The following is a 27,171-nucleotide window of genomic DNA, read 5'->3' as shown; positions in this document are numbered from 1 at the left end:
ATCTGAACCCAAGAGAACCTGCCTCTGATCTAATGGAGCCATTTGAGATGCTTCATTGTCATTGAATTGATGTTTGGTAAATTTTCTGCTTTTTTTATGCACTTTTGGATTACAAGCCATCTGCTGGCTTTTGTCCTCTGAATTTGCTTAGTGTGCACTGTTGATCAGTTTTGTGGTAAATCAGCAAGCAAGGCCGGGATTTTATTTCTATTTGTTATGCAAAGACAGGTTTGTTGTCCTTATACAGCAGCACAAGCTTTCATTGCTGTCTTTGTAATAAATGACATGTCCTAAAATGCATTGACTGTGTGTGTATTATGTCTTATTGACCTCAGCTTGATGTTGAAATGTCCTCTGGAGCGGTGAAATTATCTTTGTTGTTTGTTTTGATTGTTTCCAAAAATCTGTTCATGGATTTTAATGGATTTTTTTGTAGGGGGTTGATCTTTTTTTAAAAATTAGTTCTCTTTCTTTAACATAGCATATTTTTTTCTTCACTTTTTCGTCACTATCATGAGCAATAAAAAATAAAATTAAAAAACACCTCGACATGGGCAGCTCCTGATGATAAAGGACTGGAGGTCTGGTGCTACCTCCATTATGGAGCTGAGGTAATGAGAACTGTAACTACATTTTATTTTGACCGAGCCTTAAAAAGAGTTTTCTGACTCGAACGACTTGAGTGTCGGGCTTCTTCTCTCCGAGTCTTGCCTCGTTCAAAATTCTGGGATTTTTTTTTTTAATAGATATTGCATTTGTCTCATGAAAGATTGGATGCATAAAAAATAAAACTGGGTATGCATTAAGCTGCACTGCTTCAGGAGGCTTTGTCCTGCCAAGTGCACAGAGGCTGGGCTGGTTGCTTTTTCAGTCAGGATTCCTCTTTTGGAGCGTTGAAGGCGAGGGGAGTGGAGGGCAGACAGGCACAGATATATTTTTGCTCTCCCTAATGACACCAATACCATTTCATGGCTTACTGAACAGATTGAATCACACTCACTCTTTGTAAGTCTCTCTCTCTGACCCCGTCTCTCAGTTTCTCTTTCCTGCAGACACTTCATCACTCCCCCCCTTCACACAGGCTATCACATGCACACTCATATGCTGCCATTACCTCCATGTGCTACGCTCACCTCAGTGGTTGTTGTTTAATTACATTTGGGTCAGCAGTTTGCTGGTGCCGAAACCAAAGGACATGGAATTTGTCAGTTTACCCATTCAGCAGTCGCAGGAGGTGCTGTGTGAGCCAACAGCCCTGCTGGAGTCAAGCCCATAAGGTTAGCTTTACACAAGCCTGTCAGACTGCACTGTCAATCAGTCCTCCTCTCCTCTCCTCTCCTCTCCTCTCCTCTCCTCTCCTCTCCTCTCCTCTCCTCTCCTCTCCTCTCCTCTCCTCTCCTCTCCTCTCCTCTCCTCTCCTCTCCTCTCCTCTCCTCTCCTCTCCTCTCCTCTCCTCTCCTCTCCTCTCCTCTCCTCTCCTCTCCTCTCCTCTCCTCTCCTCTCCTCCCCTCCCCTCCCCTCCCCTCCCCTCCCCTCCCCTCCCCTCCCCTCCCCTCCCCTCCCCTCCCCTCCCCTCCCCTCCCCTCCCCTCCCCTCCCCTCCCCTCCCCTCCCCTCCCCTCCCCGCTACTCGCTCAGTCCCTTGTACATCTCGAGTGATAGAAATCTTCCTTTTTTTGACGGTGGAAAATCATATGTAGCAGCCAGGACATACAATCTTCCCCAGCTGGTGTTTATAGTCTTCAGCAACTGGAACATTGTATGGAATAGGGAGTTCATTCATTCATCATGTGATGCGCGAACTCCGTTCTGCTCATGGATGACCTGATTTCACGTCTCATTGTTAGATAGATGGCCTCGCCCTGTTAATGTGGGAGAGACAATAAAAACAAAAACATGCATGTATCCACAGTCAGAATACAAAAAAAATACAAAAGAAGAGAAAGCAAAGCGGCATAAAGCCTCAAGAATAATACCTTCATGAAATATTGTATTTTGATGAAATGTGTGATGAGGCATCATGTAGGATTTTTGTTATAGCAACAATATGGCAATGCTCAAGGGCTTGGAACACGGTTGGCCTGACTGTTTGGTAAAATACATTCTCAAACCGCATTGAAAACCCAAAGTATTGTTTCCTGACGCTCATGCTGGAGGGGAGACTGAAAAGCCAGCCATTGTATATGATTTAAAGAAGAGCGTAATGACCTAGTCAACCCTATAAAAGACAATGTTTTCTTGGGAAGATGTAGAAATAGCTGTACTGAGAATATAAAAAGACACTCTAGCCATCTTTTTCATCTTGTAGGTGCATATCTTTCCAATCTGGATAAATTGAGAGTGGCAGATTGTCTGCTCAGGAAAGTTGTGTTTATGAATGCAATATGTGAGCAAAATCGGCATTAATTTGCAGCATCTGGAAGTAAATGTCCAACATCTAACTGACTTTGGCTAATAAATAAACTGCATGCTGATCGATCCTCAAACTAGTTACTAAACCCTAACTTCTCTTTATGGGTGGGTCTGTTTGGGACCTTTCTGTTCTATAAAATCTATCTCTTGCAAGATGTTGCCAATTCACACACCCCTGCCCTCACAAATCTTTTAGTACTGAAGTAAGACCATGATGTCAATAACTGTGACCTAAACATGCAGCATATGCTAAAAGAGAGGGCACCTGTGTGCTCACTTAACACACGGTGTTCTTTTTACGATCTCACACATTGAGTGGTGAAATAATCGGCTGTCCTGCGGGGGGTATCTGGTGGCGCATACCTGCAGCGCTGCCCAACCGAAGCACCATATTTTTAGATAGCAACAGAGTGGCTCACATATCCCCATATCACAGCTGTTTGCATTGCAGTGTTGGGTGTCACATAGCTTCCTGTTGCTCCTGTGGTTGTCACATTAAAACAGAACATAAACAAACAGCAACCTTCAGAGTTTATTTTTTCCACCCCTGGGACGAGTCATTTCATCATTTTGCAGAGGCTGCTTGGTCGTGGCATTGTGTAAGGGGTTGAGTTTTATAAAGACCGGAGGGAGTGATTTGACCAAATAGCTGGCTGTGGCGGCTTGAAAAGAAAGGAGAGAGGAGAGGAGAGATCAGTGCAGTAGAGGATTAGAGGAAACAAAAAATGCAAAGAACAAAACAAGGGAGAACGATAGAACTGTGATGCAGTGAAAATGGAGAAAGAAGGGACTGTCTGGACATGGGAGTTTGCCATCAGAGTGAATAGTATATGTGAGAGAGGATGGTGACTTTTACAGACACACTCGGAGTAGAGCTTGTGGGAAGCAGAGGGAAAGAGAGGCCAGCACAGCTGACGGGTGTTGATTGGCCTGTTTGAAAACACATGAAATGCAGACAGAGAGGGAGAGAAGCTGTGCACTGGGAGAAAGTGTTGCTCTGTGCCGTGCCAGGCTGCAGCCCAAACCACATTAGAGCAAATGAATCCATTCCACCTTCTGTTATGGCAGCTCCCACATGGGGCCCCAGGATGGAGAGAAGGAGGAGGAGGGAGGAAGAGTGGCAGGAGTGTTGAGATATGAGGGACGCGGATAGGAAAATTATTGAACGGAAAATGGAAGGTGGTGGAGAGGAGTCACATGCTGGGTGGCTCTAATGATGTCTGAGGGCTACAGAAAAGAGGAGCAAACAGCACATAGCAGAGAGAGAGAAACAAAAGCTTTGACTATATAGCTGAGGACAAAGAGGTGGAAGAGGAGGAGGAGGAGGAGGAAGGATCCCCCACTGTGTCTGGAGAGCAAGACTTACAGTTATGCTTCAGACTGTTGCTGAATAATGAAGATCATCTCTGCCCAATTGCTCCTTTTAGGTGGTGGCCTCTATAATTACAACAGTGAAGAGATTAAAGCTGTTATTTTCTATAGTATTACACGCAAAGCCGTGATTATTTCATGTAACTGAATGGCCTTCATGCACATAAGATCTTTCTTCCCTCCAGGCCTTTTGGAAGCTGTTCAGACCACAGGCCAACTTCACAAACGTGCTGCTAGACCTTTTCAAGAAAGTGCAACACAAAGCTTTAATGTGGCTTTGTGTTGTTTTATGTCAGTGTTGATCATCTTTCTAAAGGCATGTGATCTAATGATCGGGTTTTTATTATTCCATCATCTCACACTTTCTCCTTTAAAGTTAGGGCAAAATATAATTAAAAAACAACAGGTTTCTCATCTATCAGTGAAGAGTTTGTTGTATTGAATTTACTTACTCATTTGTTTAGTTATTTTGTTGTGAGCCCAGTCTCTCTCTGCCTACCAGCACCCCCCCCCACCCCCCCCGAAAGTCTGGACTTTGTTGTCCCCTCTCTTTTCCATCCTTCAGTTCTTTTCACTTTGTTTTTGTTTCTGGGCACTTATTTCTTGCCCTTCTTCCTCAGCTTGTTTAGCTTTGGAAGGACAGAAAGAAAGGAAACCTAAAGTGAGATTGTGTGCATGTGTTTTATTCGTGTTTTGCAACTCCACTCCATTTCATAGCAGCATCCTCCCACTGCTTTTGAAACGGAGGTTGTACAGTAATATGTTCAGCGTAATTGGATGTGTAATCCCTTGCTTTGCACCTGTGGGTAAGTGGTGCTGAGTGGCACTGATTAAGATGTTTGGAAGACAATAAAGATAGCACCGGCCCGTCTTCAGCGCATGCTGGCTCATATTTGCTTGTATGCTTGCTCATACTGTGTTTGTGCAAAACATGGGGGAGTTGTGTGTCTTCCTGGAGCTCAGGTTCTCTATCAGAGACCTGGGACAAATGATAGTCTATGATTATTCTAGGGAGGCAGAGATTTAGTTCCTCTCCATCCTGTTGGTGATATGAAACCTGTTGTATTTGGATCATAACCGGAAGCAGTCAGGATGTGAAGCAGGAGGGAAGCATCCTCTGTTATGCAACACGTTCTCCCTCCTGAACGGGAGGTGTGGTCGGCGGCCTGGACAGTAAGGTGGATCGGGTGTTTATTTCAGCCCTGCTGGATAATTGCCTCCACACCGCGCTCATTTTGTTTTCATATCCCCAGGACTTCTTACATCAGCTGATAAAGGAACTACTTTTCTTTTATATCTTTTTGACAGACATCCTGGTTGTCTGGACTGTGTGTCAACCAAGCAGGAAAAAGAGCTGTAGGAAGTGTTCGTCGATAGACACAAGGTCAGATGGCCTGCGCCGAGCTGGAGTGCACCCTGTTAGCCGTCCGTGGAGCTGCTTGGCCACTGAAGGGGATTTGTAGCACTTGTCAGGGCTTAAAGGAGCCCTCTCTGGACCACTTGCTCAGGGTTTAATGTGTGAAAAACATTTTGATTAGCAGTGGGAGAGGGAGACATCTGCTGGAAGCTGGAAGAAACAACACAGCAGGTTTTGGCCACCCAACGTTCTGGTCATTGAATAGGCAATCAGAATGGCTGTGCTCTGTACAAAGCTGCTCCTAGGAACCTTGAACACACATTGAGCAGCCTCAACAGCATCACATTCATGAGGCCTGAAAAGAGACATTTGACCGCCCCGCTTTTTGACCACATTTGTCCTTGAATCCCCTCTTAATCGTACCAAGAGTGAATCCACTGATGTTTTCAACTTTGCCCAAGTTCACTGCAGGTAATGCTACACTGGTAGTGCTTAAGCTCAGAGGATTAGTTATACACTCTGATTCTCAAGGTGTTCTTTTGAAGTCAAGAATTCAAGCCTTTGTGTTTACATGATCTTACGCCAGTGTGTAAGAGAAACAGAAAATGAGCGTGCATACTTGCAATACTCTTTAGAAGATAAGCCCAGCAGAACGAGCATAAACTCCCCAACAGAGCGCTGTTCTCCCACTGCATTCGTTCTCTCGCTCTGTTTGTCATAGCAGGGGATCTCGGGGTACCCTTTATCAGTGCTGAGCAGCTTTCTAGAACCCTACCCCCACCCTAAACACCCACTCCCACCTGTGGTTCCTCAGTTTGCCTTTTGTCTGGAGGAATGTGAGGCGGACCAACGCGTTGGAGATAAACACAGAGGGATGGCAAGACTGAGGCCTCGCTGGCAAACCAGCACGATGCCTCTAATCCAGCTTCAGCCCATTTCTCCAAGACGGTCATAGACGTGAGCGTGGGACCAAAATCGTTTCTGTTGTTGCTGCTCACCGTGGGAGATATCTATAGAAAGAGAGAGAGTCTTGAAGGCTGAGTATTCTCTGCTCTTTTATTTGGGCATAAATTTGATGTCTATGATAACCCTGAAGGTGAGGTGTGCTTCTTTATAAACAGAGATAACGATTAATGTCCCATCTCCGTTACACTGAGGGTTTTTTTTTTCATAGGTAATACTAGAAGGACATTCAATGGAGTGCAAACCGCCATCGCGGCCCAACAGTCCCTTTTGATTAAATTAAACTTCTTCTTTTCCTTTTGGCTTGTCCCGTTAGGGGTCACCAGTGTGTCATCCTTTTCCATGTCAGGTGATCTACTGCATGCTCTTCTTTAAAACCAACTGCCCTCATGTCTTCCCTCACTACATCCATCCAATCCTTCTGGTAATTCCATCCTCAACACCCGTTGTACCAATATACTCACCATCTGTCCTCTGGACGTGTCCAAACCATAAAGGCTGCTCTTTCAACTTTGTCTCCAAAACATCTCACCATGGTTGTTTCTCTCATGAGCTCATTGCTGATTCTACCAAACCTGGTCACTCCTAGAGAGAACCAACGTCTTTATTTCTGCCATCTCCAGCTCAGCTTCCTGTCTTCTTTTCAGCGACACTGTCTCTAATCTGTACATTATAACTGGTCTCAACACTGCATTACAGACTTTATGCTTCTTTTTAGCAGAGACTCTGCCGTCACATCAGGCACCTGACACTTTCCTCCACCCATTCCAGTCTGCTTGGATTAATTTCTTCACCTTAATAAATCAATTAAGTTTTCTTTCAGTTTTGTATTGTTTATTTTTATGCTTCCATTGAACATTTTGGTTTTGTTTATTTGACAAAAGAAACATGCTGGAGGCAGATCGAGCCCTTCAGTGAGTCAGCGATCAACAAGCTCTGAGAATTTGTTCAGCCCCTGAGAAACTGTCTTAAAACAAACAAAACTTATTATAAGTGATGTATCTCTTTTCTTTCAGTGTAAAGAACTTTTAATGGAGTCCCGGTAGAGGCATCAAAATGAACACGTTACCATCAATGGACCGGCACATCCAGCAGACCAATGACAGACTGCTGTGCATCAAACAGGTACGTAGAAAAAGATCCAAAGCAGCCATTAACGCTCCTTCTGTGTACGTAAATTGATGTGTCTATCTCTGTATCCATCTCTGAATCCTTCTCCTTGTCCAATTCAATCTCTGTCTATGTATCTGTCTGCACATGTGTCATCTTTATTAATCTCCAACATCGAGCAAAAAAGGCCAACAATCTTCCTTCAGTGCCATGCAGACATGGACTTCAGAAGACAAGACTCTACATTCCCTCTTCTTCACTCCCATCTACATTCTCCTCCTTATATGGGCATCAGTTGTTCTGGCCATTAGCTCAAGTCACATTGGTTAATGTTACACTGAGAGGGAAGGTGGGGGGGGGCATATCTGACTGTGAATACAAGAACAGACTTCAAAGAGGCTAGCAATATACTCTTGTTGTGGTTTTGCTTAAATGCTTCCTTGACTGTCAGCTTTCAGGAGATTCCTCGTAGACAGATACAGATAGAAAGACACATACAGACATAACCCAGGGCTACCGCCTCTGCTGTGATTAATAGTCTACAAGAAGTAACTGGCTGGCTGGCAGGCTGTGAGCTTATTTGTGTATGCTATGTGGGTGTGATCCTTTGTAGCTCCCAACATCCATCTGACACCATACATTACAGTTAGTCTGTATATCTTGAGAATGTGCTTTTGAGGGGACATGAATTCTGCTGCAGTGCCACAACCATCGAAACCCCTGAGAAACGGCTTCTTTGCTAACTTGCCAGTCAGAAACAGCTTGGATATTTTTCCCTCCCTAATGTCAGTTTTTAAAATTTGAATTTCGCAAAATATAGCAAAATTGCCCCTGCTGAATTCCCAAACCCTCCTCAATTATGTTCTCAGACGTCACCGATAAGCCCTACGCTGCCTGATTTAAAACGTCTGGCTTAGCAAATATCCTTGTTGTTGTTAGGTTTGTATACTCCTCAGCTGTAATAGAAGTCATATTAAACCACACTTCAAAGGCAGGGAGTTAGTCCATGAGCTCTTGGCTCGTGGCAGCTTCGCTAGCAGGGTGTTGTTTGGGTTTGAAGTGCCGCTGGCAGAATGCCAGGTGATCTGCTGCTTTTCATGCACCCAGGTAGGTGCTGAACAACCTGATCCTCGACTGACCCAAGATTGGGTAAGTCAGTCCGTCTGTCAAACGCCTGGCTCTTTGTTCCACCCAAACTCCTTCCTTATTCCTGCCTCCTCTTCCCTGTCCTCATCCAACCTGGAATGACAGCAACAACAAGAACAACTCAGACGCCATCCTCCTCCCAAAACTCAGTAGAGCAATTTCACTTTGCTGTCCTCCCCCTCACACCAGAGTCAGGGTTGTCAGGCAGAATTGGCAGTGAGGGCTGCAGCAAAAGGAGCTACGAGTTAAGATTTAGACAGACAGCCCCTGCTGTGTTAGCTCTGATTCCTCTCATGCTGGAGGCAGATATGCCTCCCATCAAGCAGCAATAATGCCAGATTATATCACTCATCTAGAACAGGCTCCTCTCCCCCTTCTCACTCAACAAGAGTATCTCACTTTCTCTCACTCCCTTTGCGTTCTTTATATTATCAGTCAAACCCCCGCGAGACTCCACGGCCAGCTCTATAATGGCTAATCTCAACATCAAAAAAGATGAGTCACTCAAGGCCTCTGTTCAAGCTTATGATATCATTGGATGCTCTCGAAGATTTTCTCTGCAGGCGGTACCAAGCTTGACATGTTAGACCTCGTTCACACCAAAGAGCCCCTTGTTGCTCAATGGCAAAAAGCTGCCCTTTCTAAAAATGGTCACCTCCGCTGCCCCCTAAAGACAATAGTCCTACCTTCTTTGCAAAAGCACACAAAACAAAGCCTTCAGCTCCAGATGAGAATAATAAACACTTTCAAGTGGGCTCAATCTCACCGACTGAACGAGCTGCTGCCCGCTGCCATTTCAGAACTATTAACCTCCCGAGCCATGAAGAAAAGGAATCCAATTTTAAAACCGCTTATTGTGTCCTGCCAGCCCGAGTAGCCTTCAGACACTGGGATGAAAAGACCCAACTGTTTCAGGCCTCAGTGAACAAGCGGGAGAGACAGACAAGAGACGGGAAGAGATCAGACAACACACCAATGGTGCATATTGAGTTTGCACACATACAGGTAGCTGCCAGGACCAAAGTTGTTTTCTTTGTGGATGGCCAAGTTAGCTGGTGGACTTCTGGTGCAGAGGCCCTGTTACGATTTGAAACCAGGCAATGAATGAGGGTAAAGAGAGTGGAGGAGGGTTGTAGAGAAAGATTTGGTTGCTGTGTGGGTCACAAGGGCGAGGGCTGGGTGTTGTCAAGAGAGATTAACTGAAAACACTGGCATCATTGTTGATATGGGTGTGATCTTCCCACAATGCAGCAGAGCCTTGAGTGGGCGAATATTGGAAGGAGTTAAGGTCCTCACAGGGTTCTGCAGAAACACAAGACATTAATTCAAGGACAGTTTGGAGGGAGAGTGTAAAGCTCCTAAACTGTTTGGTTAAAGTGTTTTCCCAATTTGTACTTCATCTGAAAAAATAAAAGTGTTCATTATTTCCCATCATTACTAATGGCAATCTTCTTTCTCTGTGTTTGCACAGCACTTACAAAACCCGGCCAACTTCCACTCAGCAGCCACAGAGCTGCTGGACTGGTGTGGAGATCCCCGAGCCTTCCAGCGACCTTTCGAGCAAAGTCTCATGGGATGTCTGACGGTATGCCACACTAAGGCCCCGTCCACACGATAGTGGATTTTTTAAAAACGCAAATTTTTTGTTGCCTTTACGCCTTCCGTCCACACGACAACGCAGATATCCGGAACGAAAATGCAACTTTTTTAAAAAGCTGGCCGAGGTGGATTTTTTAAAAAAACGCTGGGTCTGCGTTGTCGTGTGGACGGCGTTTCCCCGGGACTTTTTAAAAACGCTGATGTCTTGCCTGCGACGAAAACCGCTGTGACGTCATATTTATGGGCCCGTGTGTTGTGACAACAAAACACGGAGGATTCCTATTGGATAAAATTTGACTCCATACTGCCACCACATGGTGTGGCATGCTTATAGCCGTCTTCGAAAACGCACTGGTGTGTTTACGTGTGGACAGAGATTTTTTTTAAAAACGCTGTCGTGTGGAAGCGAATCATTTTCGATGCGTTTTTAAAAAGTTGCGTTTTAAAAAAAATTCATCATCGTGTGGACGGGGCCTAATTATGGTTGGTTGTCTAGTTGTTCTGGTACTTTTTAGGAAACACGAGCAACATAAAAATTCATTTTTAGATTATTTTATACAGTGATACCTCTACTTACGAATGTCTCTACTTACGAAATTTTCTACTTACGAAATTTCTCAGCAGGAAAATATTACCTCTACTTACGAAAGAAATTTCGACTTACGTAATGTAAAAACACAGTATCGGCTGATACTCGAATAGAAACACGGTATTGGCTGATACTCGAATCTCCCACAGGTTCCTGAACGCAACATTCTCATAGCTGCTCTGCCATTGGCTATTACCTATTACGTATCTTCCTGGCATCCCATTGGCTAAGAGGGATGCCACTCCACCTCTGTGTGGAGCTAGGGTGCTTATGGAGTGTCTTTGGCATTCGGCACTCGACCCGTGAGGTAGTCTGATAGTTTGCGCAAATATAATAACTTCTTGAGTACGTATTTGCTATGGACCCCAAGAAAGTGACAGAGAAAAGAGGAAAAGAAAAGATGAAGAAAAGAGTGTTTTTGTCCATACAAACAAAGCAAGGGATCATAGAAAAGCATGAGAAAGGGATGCGTTAGGTTGATCTCGCCAAAGAATATGGCCGTAATGCAACTGCAATCGCCATGTTATTAAAACAAAAGGAAGTTTAAGGAGTTTAAGGCATGGGTGGTTGGAGAAGTTGAAAAGGAGGACTGGAATTCACTCTGTTGTTCGGCATAGTGAGGCAGGAGCGCATGAACCAGAGAGGGCAAAAAACAATGGGGACAGCTGTTAAAAAGTAAATGACCATCATTATTATTCTTTACTCTATTCTTTGTTTTTTACGTTATGCACAGCTCTCATTTATTGTGTAATAATCTAATCGTAACATGTATTTGTTACATGTTTTGATGCATTTTTATGCTTTATAAAGCATTTATGTCAGAATTTTTTGGGGCTTGGAACGGGTTAGGGCATTTGCATGGAAAACGCGTCTCTACTTACGTAATTTTCTACTTACATTATTCCGGAACATAATTAATTTCATAAGTAGAGGTACCACTGTATTTTTATTTCTATAAGTATAAGGTATAAGTATAAGAAAATGGGTGTATGCATGTAATATATGCATATATGCATATGTATATATGTGTATGTGTGTGTGTGTGCGTGTGCGTGTGCGTGTGCGTGTGTGTGTGAGAGAGAGTGTGTGTTCGTGCGTGCGTGCGTGCGTGCGTGTGTGTGTGTGTGTAAAATTTCCATTTTTAAACGTCTTATATTTAGTTAAAATGGGTGGCAGGCTATGGTTTCAACAGGTTTGTATGTAGCATTTACCCAAGGCAGCTGCTGTAAATTCCAAGGGCCACTAGTATAGTTTCAAATCCTCACCACACACTTATACACTACACACACACAAAGACAACAAAAACAAACCTTAAGGAGGACTGCGGGAAGCCCATCACCTCTGGTTTTCACCTTTAGCTTCACCAGCTCCCTTTTATTGATCTGGGCTCAGGCTAGAGCACAGTGCAGCAGGTGTGTTTGAAAAGACTTCACCCCATGTGCTAAACAGGCTTTGGTGCAGACACTTGAAATCACCTATCGTTAAGATCAGATTTTGAAACTGAAGGAGCAGTGTTCCCAGCTGAAGTGATTGCACGAGCATACAGATAAATGCTCATTAGTGTGTAAATCACAATAAAGTCTCTTACGAGCTGATAAAGAGCCATACAATAAAGCCCACCAGTGAGATCCGTCTCAGCATGGGACCATTTCCATCAGCTAAATTGTTCAATCAACCTGGGAAGTATAAAAAAAAACATCATCTGGAGAATTATAGCATGCAACAAGTCGGAGCATTCTTTCAGAGGCTTTTTCTTCGTGGTGATACTTGGTGTTTGAGTGATTAATTGAAATTTAAATAGGGCAATTCATCATTTCCATTCATAGCCCTTGATGTTTGACATTGTTGAATGAAACTGAATGTTATCCTTGAGTATAGAACTGCCTCTTATAAATCCTCAGATATGTGAAATTTTTGCTCATCAGCCCCAAAAACAGGTCATAACTATGCAATGAGGGCTAATGTTATGTCAGTGTTTTCCTTTTACTCTCTGCAAACTGTATCTTTGGTAAATGCAATCTGTAGTCGACCTAAAAAAATGTAACTAAAAATTGAATTAGCAGTGGACTGACGGACTTTCAGACCATTATAATGCATAAAACTTGATTTAAACAACAATGTATGTTATAGTTATTACCTACATCCAGGACATTATCGTTTCACTTGTTGGTTCGTCACGTAGAGTGACAGAACTGTATTTTTTGTTTCTTTTTTTCGTATAATGTTGTTCTTTGGTGGAGCTATGCCTCCTAATGAGTGACAGTACCTGGTTCAAAGTATCCATCCAACCTGTTGAGCAGAAACTGCATTCCACAATGGAATCAGAAACTCAAATAGAAAATATGAATTATTTAAATGGAGATAGACTTCTTGAACTGGTTCCAATTTGGAACCAGTTCTCTATGCCCAAACCCATTTATCATGTTCAGAATGTATGAAGCAAGCTTTCTCAGATAAAGTTAATCACCTCTGTCAGGAAGGTCATGATTTCACCCACATTTGTTTGCTGTCTGTTGGTTTGTCAGCACGACTTTGCAAAAACTTTGCAAAAACAGATTTTCATGAAACCTGGAGGGAGGATGGGTGTTGTTAGATCTGTACACAAATTTCTTTAATTCTCGGTCAATAATGATGGATCCAGGCTGAACCATCCTGGAACTCCCTAGGTCTTTAAACAGTATTTCTTAGGTTAAGGTTAAAAAGGATTAAGAGGTGAAACACTGTTACATCCACATTGAATCAATGCTAGCCTCTATTTTTGGCTGCCTGCCTTCTGCAAACTCCAGAACAGACTCACTCATACAGGAAAATAAACAATTTACAGCAATATGCAGCTGTTGTCAGAAACGTCTGTGTTTACATGCTACACACATGTGGAATAGATTATTTAGTATTTATCTCTTGAATGGCATGCCCATGTTCTCTAAACAGCTTCAAGTAAATACAACATGATTCAGTGAAACTCTATGTGTGTGTATATTTATTGACATGATTCCTGTAGTTTTTTTATGTGGCGCTCAAGCAACTATTTTCCTGTGACAACAGCACTTTATGCTCTCAGTTAGCTTTCATGTTGGTCCTCTAAAAGGTGACCCAAGATGACCTTGTTAACAGTGATGTGTGTTTAAGATCAGAGGTAGCATATGGATAGTCATCTGTCAGCAGATAAAAGCAAAGAGGTATCCCCCTTATAATGATCTCAGTCCTGTTTAACATCATCAACCACCCCCCTTTGAAATGATGTTAGGGTCCAGTAAGCTCCTGCTTCTTGTCCCATAAATGTTCTAGCCCTTTTGAAGCCATTCACATAAAGAGTCACTTGAATACTACTGAGAACTGAGAGGACTTTCAAATATTTTTCCTGTTATAATTTCAACAGAAGGAACTACATTTTAATTCAGATTGAGATGTAATTAGCTTTGACCATAGATCAAAGCTAGTGCATAGGTAGATCAAAGCACTAGCTTTGATCTATGGTCTTACACTGGCCTTCTCCCTCGTCTTTCTATCTTATCCAGTTCCTGAGTGTACAAAAGCTGAAATTTGACCTTGACCTTGAGAAAACGAAGATTAAATGCCCTAATTACATCCCGCTTCAAAGCGGTGATGTATTCTAATTGTCACTGTTAGTTTGTCCGTACGTTCATTTGCCCGTTTGTGTGTCCATTTGTCCACCACATATCTTGCAATTGTTGCAGATAGACAGGTGAAACAAAAAGCACATTACTCGGGCGGCAAAGGGGATGGAAATGAGATGATGACCTTGACCTTGACAAAACGAGGTCAAGGTCAAATTTAAACTTTTGTACTCTCAGGAACCAGATAAAATAGAAAGTTGAGAAGGCCAGTGTGAGTAAGACCATAGATCAAATCTACTGCTTTGATCTATGAAAGTAGGTCAGAGCACTAGCTTTTATCTTTGACCTATGCAAGTAGGTGAGGGTAAAATTTTGAATTCAGGGGTGTTGCGGGATTTTGCAGTCTGTGATTGCCTTGTTTGCTCATTTTAGAGATCAGTATCTCATGCTGTCTCACAAGAAACAGAAAGTCACTCAGTGTTTGTGTAGTGATGAAGTAGTATAATTGAAAACAATATTGAAAATCAGGGAGGCTGAAGGACATCAGTTTCAGTCCTGCTCCGTTGCCCCTCCTCCAGGTGGTGAGCCGTGTTGCAGCCCAGCAGGGGTTCGACTTGGACCTGGGCTACAGGTTGCTTGCTGTGTGTGCTGCCAACAGAGACAAATTCACCCCCAAGTCTGCAGGTAAGCCCTACAAGAACTAAGATAACAGCATGCACTGGACGCATCTAATATACTCCTGCTAATGTACAAATATTTACCTTCTCAAGAAATATTACAATGAATGGCTGCGCTCTTGTCATTTTGCTTGGTGTGATATGATATTTTGCACATGTTTTATATATAATCTAAATGTGTTGCCTATAGTCATTGCTTTTGTATTTTGTTTTGCTTGCTTTTATAGTTACAATTTAAACAGTCTTAAATTATGTTGAAGGATTGGGTTCAGGCCATGAATGCAGTTGTTTACTCTGTTTTAAGCGCTAGAATATTTATAAAGCATCCTTGTTGGAAGGACATAGAAAAAAACAGGCCTTTTAGTTTCTAGTGTTTGTTAAAAGTAGCATCAAACTCAAATTTGAAAATATTTGATTCCTACAAAATGACATCAACCACAGCCTTGGCTCAAAACAAAAGCCTTTTAATGTCAGATATTTTTAGAGCACATCAAACATTAATGTGCTGTTGAGATGAGCTGCCTGGGTGGTAATCTACGGCCAACTCATTAGTCTCTCTGCACACACCTCATGCTCACACACATAGCCTGCATGCTACATGCAAAACAAGAGCTAGTGCTAATGTTCCCGTCACACATTTAACTCTAAGGATACATTCCTGCCCTCCCAGCCTCCCACAGGCCTGCAGGAATTACCTGTTGTACTTCTCAAAGTAAAATGTCCAGAGAGGCATGGATAAGGCTAGTTTGTAAAAAAACAAAAACAAAACAAATTATTGTGCAGTAGTGAGACTGATATATTTAGAGTTAACTGATTTTTTTGTTTTGTTTTGTTTTTGTTTTTGTAGTTAAACTGTCATGTTTTCAGTAACACTGATGCTATTGACACCCTGAAATTCCTATTCAGTTAATGCTTTGTACCCGATTATACATTCAGGAATAGCTTTTACATGCATGATCCTGCAATGTGTACATTTTTTCAAGTTCAGCGTCCTCTTTCAGTCGTAGTTTGTTGGGAGGAGCCTAAGTGGCCAGACAGGCTTCAGTGTACAATATTGATCGGTGTGTATCCCTCGCTGTGTTCCTGTGCTGGGGTAATAGGATTGTTGTCCAGGCAGGGCTAGGAACTGGCTGGCTGTCAGGGGCCCGACTGACAGTCAGAATCATCCTCAGGCTCGCTGATGGTTCTGGGATCTAATAGAAGTCGGCACTGGTTTTCAGTAAGACCTGCTTATGCTTGGCGGACAAATGGGAAGTGTAGTGTAATTACGACGAGGTCGGGAGATATGATGTGGCCAGGCAGGCAGGGAGGCAGGCTGTCGGGGTGGAAGGAAGCCGTGACTCATGGCAGATCTCACTTATTGAGCATCCGTCTCACCTCCCTCACAGGGATGTCTGTCTGAGGAAGCAGGCGGGAGAGAAGCAGGAGATCTGATGAACACTTGAACTCATCGATCGGTGCATGTGCTCATGTAAACGTATCAACAAAGATGCTTTTACAGCCATGTCAGCTCTGTCTATACGGTCTTGCTTGTGCTTCAGCGCTGTCTTTACGTGTGTGTATGTGTGTGTGTGTGTGTGTGTGTGTGTGTGTGTGTGTGTGTGTGTGTGTGTGTGTGTGTGTGTGTGTGTGTGTGTGTGTGTGCATCCATGAGTTTCCATCTAATTGTGCAGCCCCAGCACAAACTCAGACAGCCTGCATGGCGACAGAGGGCCACGGATCTGACACCTGAGAGCTTAGACTGGGGGCCAAGAAGTCTGGGATACTCTCTGTGGGCTCAGTCTGCCACCACTTTGATGCTTTCTTTCTTTCAGAGCTTCATTTAAAAACGAAATTGATAAAGCAGTTATTATTACCCTTTGTTTTTTTGCAACAGTTTTACAACTTGAGTTGTTGGATGCCGCATTATCTCTTGAAAGCCATTTATTGTTCATGCAGAGACTGTCAGTATGTAGAATTCACAAATAGAAGATGTAGAAGAGCAGGAAGATGATGTACTGAATTACAATAGAACATGACCTTCAGGTAATAATGTTTGGAGTCATTTTTTGTACCTTTATGCACACAGTCCAAAATTATCCACATTTGGACCCTTCTTGGTCTGTAAATACAATTTGTTGGCCTGCGACACCTGTCGAGTGAAGCAGAGGGATTTTCAGCACCAGTAGACTGCTGCTTAAGAGCTGTCTGGATGTTTTGACGGTGCAGTGAGGATTAGTGTGTTGCCATAATCTGGAATCAGCCAGTGAAGAGACTTACTTCTGCTGTTTGGTGAGCTAACATGAGCACTGCTAACGCTCAGAGCAGATATAGTCGTTTGACCTAATTAGTCGACGACTTTCACGGCCATGTTTGTTGCATCAGTTTAGAAGCAATTTCCAAGTTTTTTACTTTTTTTGTTTCGTTGTATTGATGGGCGCTGCTGCTTTTATAAATCCTTTAACAGCTGTAGTCCAATTTTAAATCTTCCTACACTTTTTTATGTTTTCTTCGTGATACCTTTTTATTCTACTGCATGCAGATGTCCAAATCGGAGGTTCATTACATTTACATAATCGGTGTTCTGCTGCCTGAAACACACAGCCTCAATATACTCTGGTGATCTACTGAGAAGTCAGACAACAAATCAGATTAACTGCATAATCTATGAAGGATTGTCTTGTTTCTCTCCTCAGTGAATCATTTTATTCTCTGACTTTATCGGGCATAAGATCGGGAATAAATAGAAAAATATTCACTGTGAGGCATTATCCAATGTATATGTCAACCTTCATGCATCTTCACTTTGACAATGCTGCTCCTCTTAAGTGTTATGGAGATGAAAGTGAAGCTCAAGTGTGTATTGTGTCCTCAGCAAGACTTGACATGCAGTGGATTAAAGGTCACTGTTCTTGGAATGATCGCTATGCTCTTTGAAATGAAATTTTTAAATGTTTAAGTCAGATGCAGGTTGTTGCTTGTTTTACCTCCATCTAACAAACACACACAAAAAAAGATTCGATAATCTGTGATGGGTCACGTGGTAATAGAATTCAGACAGTGAAGCTAGAGGTTGGTTACTATTGGGCAAGATGATTGTCTTTGCTTTAACTGTGTGTTAGCTTTTTAATGTAAGCTTTCTTTCCCTTCCCTGTTGAATGAATGCTTGAAAAAAGTCAAGAATAACTTCTCTTTCTCGTGTTAGCCTGGTAATTTCCCCTCCATCCACTCATCTCTGACATTAAAAGTTAAATAGTTCCATCGCAGCTGAAGAACTGTTAGAACTTAGTCATCAGAGTGTCTCCGTGGCGTTTCACGTCAGGAAAACAGACGCTCTGCTGTGTCAACAGTGACACAAAGGTTCCAGGGTGTGGCTGCAATGCCCCCTGCGCCCTGTGAAACACACACACACACACACACACACACACACACACACACACACACACACACACACACACACACACACACACACACACACACACACACACACACACACACACACACACACAGCAGACATATTCAGCTCATAACTTAATTCAACCAGCAGTGTAAATGAATAAACGACTCCCAAGTAGTCCTATTAGACTTTGTGTATTTCCCCCCCATCAAAGCCCACCTCCAGTACAGCAGACTCCCCAGGAACAGGAGGGCAGGACAGAGGAGGTCGTCACAAAGTTCTGACTGTCTTCAAATATCTGGACTCAGAAGTATTAAAGTAAAGTAAGTGGGGATGAACATATTAATTGTTTAATCCCACAATGTGTTGTATTCTGTTGCAACATCCTGTTTGTTCATATGTCAAATACACAAGACACACTCCATGTGAATGGATGGGGATCTGGCAGTTTGAAGGCTACAGCAGGTAAAAGGAAGAACACAAGGCTCCAACCACAGCTAATATAGGTCCATTTAGAAGTGTTTAGGGGGTGATATTTTAAATTACTAAAGATTTAAAAATTGGTTGCAGTTTGCACATGAAAACCAGAAATCTCCTGGTCTAGGCTAGCTTTTCTTTACCGTTACTGCCAGTGCAGGTTTGGCTTCTACTGCGTCCCCTTAAACGGAGCTCTCTGGGGGCTGCACCCACATAATCTATCAGTTTGTTCTTCCCCTCTGACGTTTAAAGCAGAGAAACTGTGGGTGTCGAAAACAGGATACACATGATTAATACAGGAGACATTTATCCCCCCATCATTCTACCATATATCTCCCTTTTGTTGTTTTCAGTGATGAAAAACAATTTTTATTATTATCTAACTAAGTGAAGTTTTCCTGTATTATATCATTTTTTTTCACTTTGGAGGTATTTTCGAGGTGTTGAAAGTCAATATGGTGCCTGACATACAAACCCAGTCCAACACGTCTTCCACTTTTCTGTCTGTTTGTTGTCACTTGATCGATTTTCTCACCATCGTCTTTCAGTCGTTGAGCTGAGAGCAGAACTAGAGAGAGGTACAGGCATCCATTGTTACTGACCCAATCAACCTTACAGACTTTTATATTTAATTACCGCTGAGTAAGAGCAGAGCGCTGAATTATTAACAGGAAACAGGGTTTATTTTTAGCAGGCGGGCCTCTCCTCTGACACTCTCCTGTGGTTCGCACTGAGATGATGATGAAACTCCTTTGCAAGCCCAAACTACCTTCTAAACTTCACTATTAAGTTTGTCGGATTAAAACTCATCAGGACATACTTATTAACCTATCTACATGTTCTGCCTCTGGCGCATCGGTCCTCTTGCATTTAATTGGTTTGGTTTACACAGTGGCAAATAAATTCATTCTGGTGATATCCCAACTGAGCTGTCAGTTGAGTCTCGTCAAAACCGGGGTGAGCAAATGCTTTAAATCCTCCCATTGTTCAAAGCTGACTGATTTTCACCCACACCTCAGGACTCAACCCCCCCCCATAATCCACCCATCATCCCTCAAGGGCTGCTGACACACCCTTTTTAAGTCATGGTTTTCCCCAACAATGTCTTCATTGTTCATGTATCAATTCAGCCGGTGATATTTGTGAAAGTGTTGATGATTGAGTGTGAATTTTGCCACGAAAGCCACTTGAAAGACACGTGTCAGGAGGCCAGCCCCGCCTGTTTGAAGACTCAGCACATTTTGACATTTTGAGAAGGAGAGAGAGAAAGCTAATAATCACATCTCCGGTCTTTACCGTTCATTCATCTGCATTGTTTTTTATTTTTGGTTTTATTTTTATTTGTACGTTCAGGGCTGAGACAAGATGAACTCAGATTCATCCCCAACCTGCTTCCTCGCTTCAGCTGCACTTTATTCTCTGCTTCTTGTTTGTTGGATTTGCAGACAGGCAGAGAACCACAGGCAGGATGTCCAGAGCGTCAGCCTCTCAGCTCAGGCCGATAACTTACAGCTTGTCTGCCTTCCAGTAGATTGATCACATCTCATTCTTTCTTCCCCCCTTACTTCCTATGTCAGGCCTTGGTTTCCATCCAGCCTGCAAAGTACAATCAAGCTTGATACAAATATGGAAGTTTTCAGTCAGAGCTTCCAGGGAGTTTCTTTTTTATGTTTTTTTTTTTCCCCTCACCCTGACAAACACCAGTTGCAATGCCAGAGTATGAATTTGTGCATGTATGTTTCTATCACTTTCTAAGCGTGTGAGCAGCTGAAAGAAAACAGGGTAATGGAGTGCAAAGCAGAGTGGGCTGAGCACATCAATAACAGCCCCCCCATGACAGAGGTGAGAAACACTAGAATATCTTGCCTCCTCTATCTCTGCTCCTGTTTGTCTGCATCGGCTGGCTGTCTTTATCTCTTCCTCACATCCTCCCTCCTCCTCAGCTGTCTCCCTGCTCCTTCCATCCAACCCCCCACCACCACCAACCCCCCCGCCACCACCACCATCTCGAGAGTGCGTTGGAGCCGGTAGCAGGTACAGCAGGAGCCCATTAGTGCAAAGCCTCGCTCTGATTGGATAAGCAGAGAAACTGGGAGACTGCCTTTGAATAATTGATGTGCATTGTGCAGACACTGGACAAGGGAAAAAGATAGATCAGAGAGCAAGAGAGGAGAAGGAGAGTGTGTGTGGCAAAAAGAAAAAAGAAAACGACAGGAGAGGAGAGAGGAAGTAAGAAAGAAAGAGTGAGCAGAGTAAGGAGTGTGCAGAGAGTGAGAGTGATAAGACACAGGCAGGAGGCTGGGAAGCAGCAAGAGCTCTGAGAGTTGCCACCGGCCTCTGCGGGAACAAGAACATTTGTGGCACTTGAGTCTTTTCTCTGCATTATGAAGGAAATGAGATGAGATGTGGAGGGACTTTGCTTGGTTCTGGGTAAGTGTGTGTGTGTGTGTGTGTGTCTGTGTGTGTGTGTGTGTGTGTGTGTGTGTGTGTGTGTGTGTGATATCTGCCATCCATGTGTGCGTCTTGGCACAAAACGTGTATATTATTTGAGTGCTTGTGCATTCATGGGGCACAATGAGCAGCTGATTTAAATCCAAGATGATGCTCCTCATTGATTAATAATTAATTTGCATAAATTAAAGCAGAATTAATTTGCTTTTTCTTCAAAGCACTCACTGGTGGCCAGCCTAAATGCAGGATTGCTCATTTCAGCTGAGATCTGACACAGTTGGGGCCTGTGAGGTGGGAATCTTTTGGCCGTGAACGATCAGGCCTCCTATCTGGTCTGGTGGACAGACACCAGACAGGATCAGCACAGATCAGCTGACCGCGTGTTGACCTACATGCTGGGTTGACATGGAGTTACTCTGAGTGTGTGCCTGTGTGTGTGTGCACCATGGACAAGCTTGCATTTACTGGTCTTCTGATCTCCAGGGTCGGGGTTGTTAAGTCGTGTGTCACTGAGTGCTAATTTTAAGGTTACTTTTGAGGTTATTGTGGGTCGTATTCACAATATTTGGACAAATTTCATGGTGTGCAAAGAGTGGCTCTGTGAGTCTTCTAAGCCGTTTGTGGTGTATAACCATACTGGTTTGAGGGGGTAGGACAGTATATTTCACAAACTCCACTGCAGCACTGCTTGGCATTAATTTATTCTAACCTTAAAAACCGACCGCATCCCTAGCAAACAGCTCCAGCGGACGACCCTCCCCTGAGGTCTGGACAAAAAAAAAAAAAAAAAAGCAACACAAAACGACTTCCTGAGACGTTGATGTGGAGCTGCAGCACTTCCTGTTAGCTTTAGCCCCATTGCAGCTGCCTCCATCCTCACAGACACATGAAGACCACCCACCGCTCACCCCCTCCCCCCACCACCACCTTCCTTCCTTCTCCTTCTCTAAAGCTTTGCTAGTATCGCTTACTCCTCACAGTCGGTTGACCCTTTGCGACTCCACCGTCAGGACTTCCCATCAGGCTGTTTAGTGACTCATTCCTGACATTTGACTTCGAACCGTGCTGGTGCAGCCTGTTTGGTTTCTCTGCAGTTTGTTTTTCCTTTTCTTGTGAATCATTGCTTAACGCTCCCGCCTCTCCCCACCGAAAGCAGAGCCACTGAATGAAGCTGTGCTTCATTTCGTCTTCTTAATTTATGAGATTGTGTCAATCATATTCTGTCCAGTCGAGCTAAATCACCTGTAAAGGCACCACAGCGGGCATCTCTTTTAGCTTTAATCACTACTGTATATGGGGAAGCAGCAGTCACAGGAAACCTCAGATATCCTGATTAGGTTTTTCTCTTTAATGATTTAATTGGACAACAATGGTGTGTGACGTGTGTTTGTAATTAGGCGTGTGATATTTACCAGCTCCCCTCCGGTGCCGATAAGAAGAGCAGTTCATTCACTTCCTGCTGCCCTCTGGTTTTCCTTCTTATCAACCTGAGCCGTGTTCTCTAAGCCCAGACATTTTGTTAGTTTACACCCTAACACATGTCTTCCTTATTTACTGTTAAAAGCTGCCTGTTTAAATGTGTCAACACACCTGTGTGCCAGCTTGTACTTCTGTTTACATGAATTCCAGTGATACTGCGCGTGTCATGTGACTCATACGTACGTAATGGGAGTGTGATCGTTTGTAGGAGCGTTGGGAGCGTTGTGACAACGTTCCAAGACAGATGTGAAAGGTCACGACCTCTAGGCTTAGTGCTGACTCATCATTTGACACAGATACACGAGCCACGTGATATTCATAACCCAGTAAGGATGTGGGTCAAACCTGTAGGTCAGCAACGTAACCCAAAATTATATATTCTTGAATATTTAATGAAGGACAATAAACAGGTTCAGTATTTCAGTATTTTTATTTAATTGTCAAGGTACACATTAGACATGTTTTGTCATTTATATATAAATGTGTGGAGGGGAATTTTAGTAATGTTCATTTTTTTGGTCATTTTTTTCTGCTATTTTATAAATAGAATATACAGTATATACAGTAGTGGGGTTTGGGGTCAGATTAAGATAGCAGCTTAATGACCTTTCCTTCTTAGATAGCATGAAGTGAATTCTTCACTTCCTCAGTTTCAATATCAATATTCTACAATGATATTTTTAGAAAGGTTGCAGACAAAGGAGTATTATTTTTATTCCTTATGCAACAGGGGGAGTATTTTAAGCTGCAAAGCATGCGTTGGAGTAGAGCGCTCCTCTTTGTTCTAAATGAACTTGGAAGTAGACATGAGTAAAATGTAAGCCGTGCATCACAATGCTTGTTCTGTAACCAACATCTGACTCCTTGACAATTGCCATTTAAAGCTGTGACAAACACTACAAATGTTAATATTTCTCGCAGATCTCTTTGAAGCTACAAAAACAAAATCTTTCTGTTTTTTGTGGCCACATGTGACAAGGGGGGGATCCCCTTTTCCCACCAGTGCACTGATCTTTTGCACCTCAGTCAGATCTCTCCGTCATATACTGCATTATGTTTGGTATTCTTTGCTGATTCTGCCCCGTTTAAAAATGTGTAATTTGAACCCCACAGAAACCAACACCTGCAGGAGATGTCAGAGTGACTCAGGTAGAGCTACCCTCCCTTCTGGGCTGCAGCATCTCTTTGGCTTGTGACCCACACACATCCTGGGGAGACGGGGATCTGCCCACTCCCTTCATCTCCACCTGTCCTCTGTCTAGCATCCTTCCATCCATCCTCTCCCCCCTCCTTCCTTACGCCTGGCTTACTGCCAGAGGGCACGGATGAAATTGTTTCAAACCAGTCAGATTGTTCTACCAATGTTAACAAGCAACAGTTACTGGAAATTCAGAAGTCAATCAAATAGAAAATTATAAAACCTTTTAAGTTAGAGGCTGTTTCTGAATTGGAATCCTGTAATATGTATGAACAGTTACCTCAAAGGCCTGTTTTGGGTGTGTTTGTGACACAGAGCTGTCTCTGCTGGACACGTTTGAGGAAGAGGGGCCAGGATGGGGGACATCATCGACTGCTTTCATTATAGTTTTTTTGCAAAAAAGCATGGCCATTTTTTGTTTGTTTGTTTATTATTTTTATTTGGCAGGATGACATATCCGCTCCACATTTGTCTTTTGCATAATACTTGTACCACACAGGATAGAACTACTTCCCAGTGTTTTACAGGCTCCTTCCAGTGATATCTATTGTAAATTGCTCCCTTTTTTTGCCATCCCACACATTGTCTCAGAAGGCTTCTATGTCTAGTGCTGCAGTGTTCATGCTCAGAAAGTGTAATTCTTCATGTAGTAATTCCTCCTTTGTCTCCTTTATCAAAACCGACAGCAGGCTGCACGTACATTTTATGTCTCTTATCAGAGCCGGTTGTGACCTGTGTGATTGATCAGAGCTTTGGTCGTATCGAGACCAGAGGTAAAGATGTGCAGTCTTAGCAGGGATGGATGTTCCATAAACATCTATTTATTTAATCTGATTAAAATCTTGCACAGCTAACACATTGCCCTCCATTCCTGTCCTATCTTCTCTATGGTACATGCAAAACGATGCTGTTCTCTGCAGTCATAAAACCCATTTTGTTCTGTGATTCACACCTGGTAACTGTCAAGCACGCTGACACCCCCCTGCTGCTGGCTCCAGCATCCCTGTTGAGGATTAACTGCAGAGAGCAGCCGTTAATAGAGAGGCTGGTCTCAGACACCTTCCCGGCGATGCACCGACTGTGGGCATCTGACAGATCTGAGGCTTTAATGCGCGTTAACAAAAAGTGACGTCACCATCATGCAGTAGACCGAATTAATCCCCCATCAATTCACCAGGATACATGATTCTGATAGTTAGCAATTTGTTGGCATTTAAATTTCGATGTGATATGTTGACAGGTTTTTACTACACACTTCCACAGACACACACACTGCAGAGTTTTTTAGTAATTAACACTAAGGTTTCCTTATGAAATAGGGCTTGTACACACACTGTCATCAGTTAATGGAGCGGGCATTCTGTTACCATGGCTGACGCTCCTTCCCTTCTGCTCCCAGTGGGGCTGAGGTAAGGGTAGAATGAGCCAGGCTCCTGCTATCAGTCACACATGCAGTCGCTTCCTACAGACCTTATGTCTCCCAGGTATTCCTCAATCAAAAGTTGCAGACTCAAGGACAAGGATCTGTTCACGGAGGGTTGAGGGAAATCTGCGTATGCTCTGTTTGCTTGAGGCCGCTTGTTAGGGTGAGGTCAGTGGGTCAAGGCGGTACAGAAACAATTCAACGCAACACAGCAGCATCAGGCACAGCACTCTCTTAGGAGTCCCATTTATAAACAGGTGTTTGTTTGCTAAGCCATCAAGAATTCATTTTGACACATTTACGTACAGTTTTAAGGCACGCATGTTGAGATTAGCCTAGATAAACTAAATTGCCAGGATGTGCAGAAGCTGAAGCTTGCCTAAGTAAACCAGTCTGTAATTTCCCTACTTAAACAGACACAGACACACAATTGTCGTAATTACATCTATTACACACAACCAAACAACTCCTCCTCGCATCCACCAGCAGGCAGGTTTCAAACCCATGGTGTTGTTGTTTTTGTTGTTTTTACATTTTTTTATCGTTTTTACAAACACAAATTGAATTCATGATTAATATTAGACCAACAACAACAACTTCAAACCCTCGGCGGTGAAGACGGTGCCTTGCGGCGACACCGCCATCACCCGACAAACCAACGTTAGACGCTACGACTACCATCGCCCTGCTTCTCTAACCAACTGTAAACTGTCATGTCAACACGTTATCAAATGGCACTGACGCTCTGCAAAGCTGCCACTCGATCCTCCAGATATCAAGCGTTCAGGGGAAAGCTTGGCTGAGCTCGTCGTTTAACATTCAAACTGCATGCAGAGACATTAAAAAAACATCCCAGATTTCACTCCGGTCCGTGTGAGGACAGAACTTTTCGCCTTTTCCCCCTAAAACTGAGCAATCCTTTTGATCTCAATGTTTTTGAATCAACTCATCGACAGCCAATGTCATTATTTTATGATGCTGAAAATCAGTCGCAGTCTTTGTTCTTTGTGGTTCTGTCTGTATGATGTAATTGGATTTACGTTCTGCGGACCTTTGATAACTACTCAGGTCATTCTCGAAGACTGTGGAAGCTATTGATATGAAGCCGATGTTTAGTGAATAACAACTTAACAAAAAAACCAAACTCTTTTTAAATCGGCGGCCTTGGTGCGTCTCCACCAGGTAGATGTTAGAGCCCTTTGTAGAAAGGGTGTGATTTAATTACACAGCTTCAGTTTGAATGAAATGTGTGTAGAAGGAGAGATGAAAGAAGACTTTACCTTTATATTTTCATGTTTTTGTTGACTCTGCTCTTGCCATCTGATCTTGTTCTCATTTAGAGAAGTTTAACAAAGTATCACAAATCCATTGATCGCATTAGGACATAAATTTATCTCCAGAAAGATGTTAAAGAGACAACTGGGAGGAATGTGTGTTAGAGAGGTCTTCAGCTGTGGCCGTGTGCTACGTTTGGCAGGGGTTTCAAGGCCGGGAGGTGAAAACAAGGTTATGTACACGACACAGATCGCTCTAAAATATGCATGTTGGCCCCTCGCTCTGTTATGAATGACTCGTGGCCTTGGCTGCATGTTAGATGTGGTCACTGTCGTAACTAACACTGATAAGATTAGCCACTTCTCCCCTATTTCCTCCTCTTTCACTCTCTTTTACTCCATCGGTTGTCCTTGAAGCAGAGCTTTAGGCCTAAATGGTGGGTTCCCAGTTGGAGAGACAGTCTTTAGTGCGGAGGTGGTGATTTAGTGGGGGGGTAAACTCTCTGTAATGGCAGGGTGGAATAATTCCTCTTTAACTAGGAGGCTTGGCTCTCTCCACCCTCCAGAAGAAATTGTTCCTGCTCCTGTGCTTTGTCTTCATTACTTTCTTCTCTTTTTCTCTCTCCCCTTCTCTCCTATCCTTTTTTCCGTTTGTCTTCATAAATACTCTTTTGTCAGACCAAACATTGCAA

General features: G+C 43.2%; 1 protein-coding gene across 8 annotated transcripts in view; it reads left to right on the top strand.

Moving 5' to 3' along the window:
- Positions 1–27,171, top strand: part of zmiz1a (zinc finger, MIZ-type containing 1a) — a 95,122-nt gene that overhangs the window by 56,806 nt on the left and 11,145 nt on the right. For 6 of the 8 annotated variants that reach the window (XM_068326799.1, XM_068326793.1, XM_068326795.1 and 3 more), the window contains 4 exons: positions 7,119–7,227; positions 9,830–9,943; positions 14,703–14,808; positions 23,698–23,733. In XM_068326799.1, the coding sequence (XP_068182900.1) occupies positions 7,159–7,227; positions 9,830–9,943; positions 14,703–14,808; positions 23,698–23,733 (325 nt within the window). In that variant the 5' untranslated portion in view covers positions 7,119–7,158. The remainder of the gene's footprint in view (positions 1–7,118; positions 7,228–9,829; positions 9,944–14,702; positions 14,809–23,697; positions 23,734–27,171) is intronic. The other 2 variants (XM_068326797.1, XM_068326796.1) reach the window with 1 other exon arrangement.

Source organism: Antennarius striatus, chromosome 11 (assembly GCF_040054535.1).
Source record: "Antennarius striatus isolate MH-2024 chromosome 11, ASM4005453v1, whole genome shotgun sequence".
Lineage (NCBI taxonomy): Eukaryota > Metazoa > Chordata > Actinopteri > Lophiiformes > Antennariidae > Antennarius > Antennarius striatus.
The sequence above is the reverse complement of the archived record's forward strand: the minus strand, read 5'-3'. Positions and strand labels throughout refer to the sequence as shown.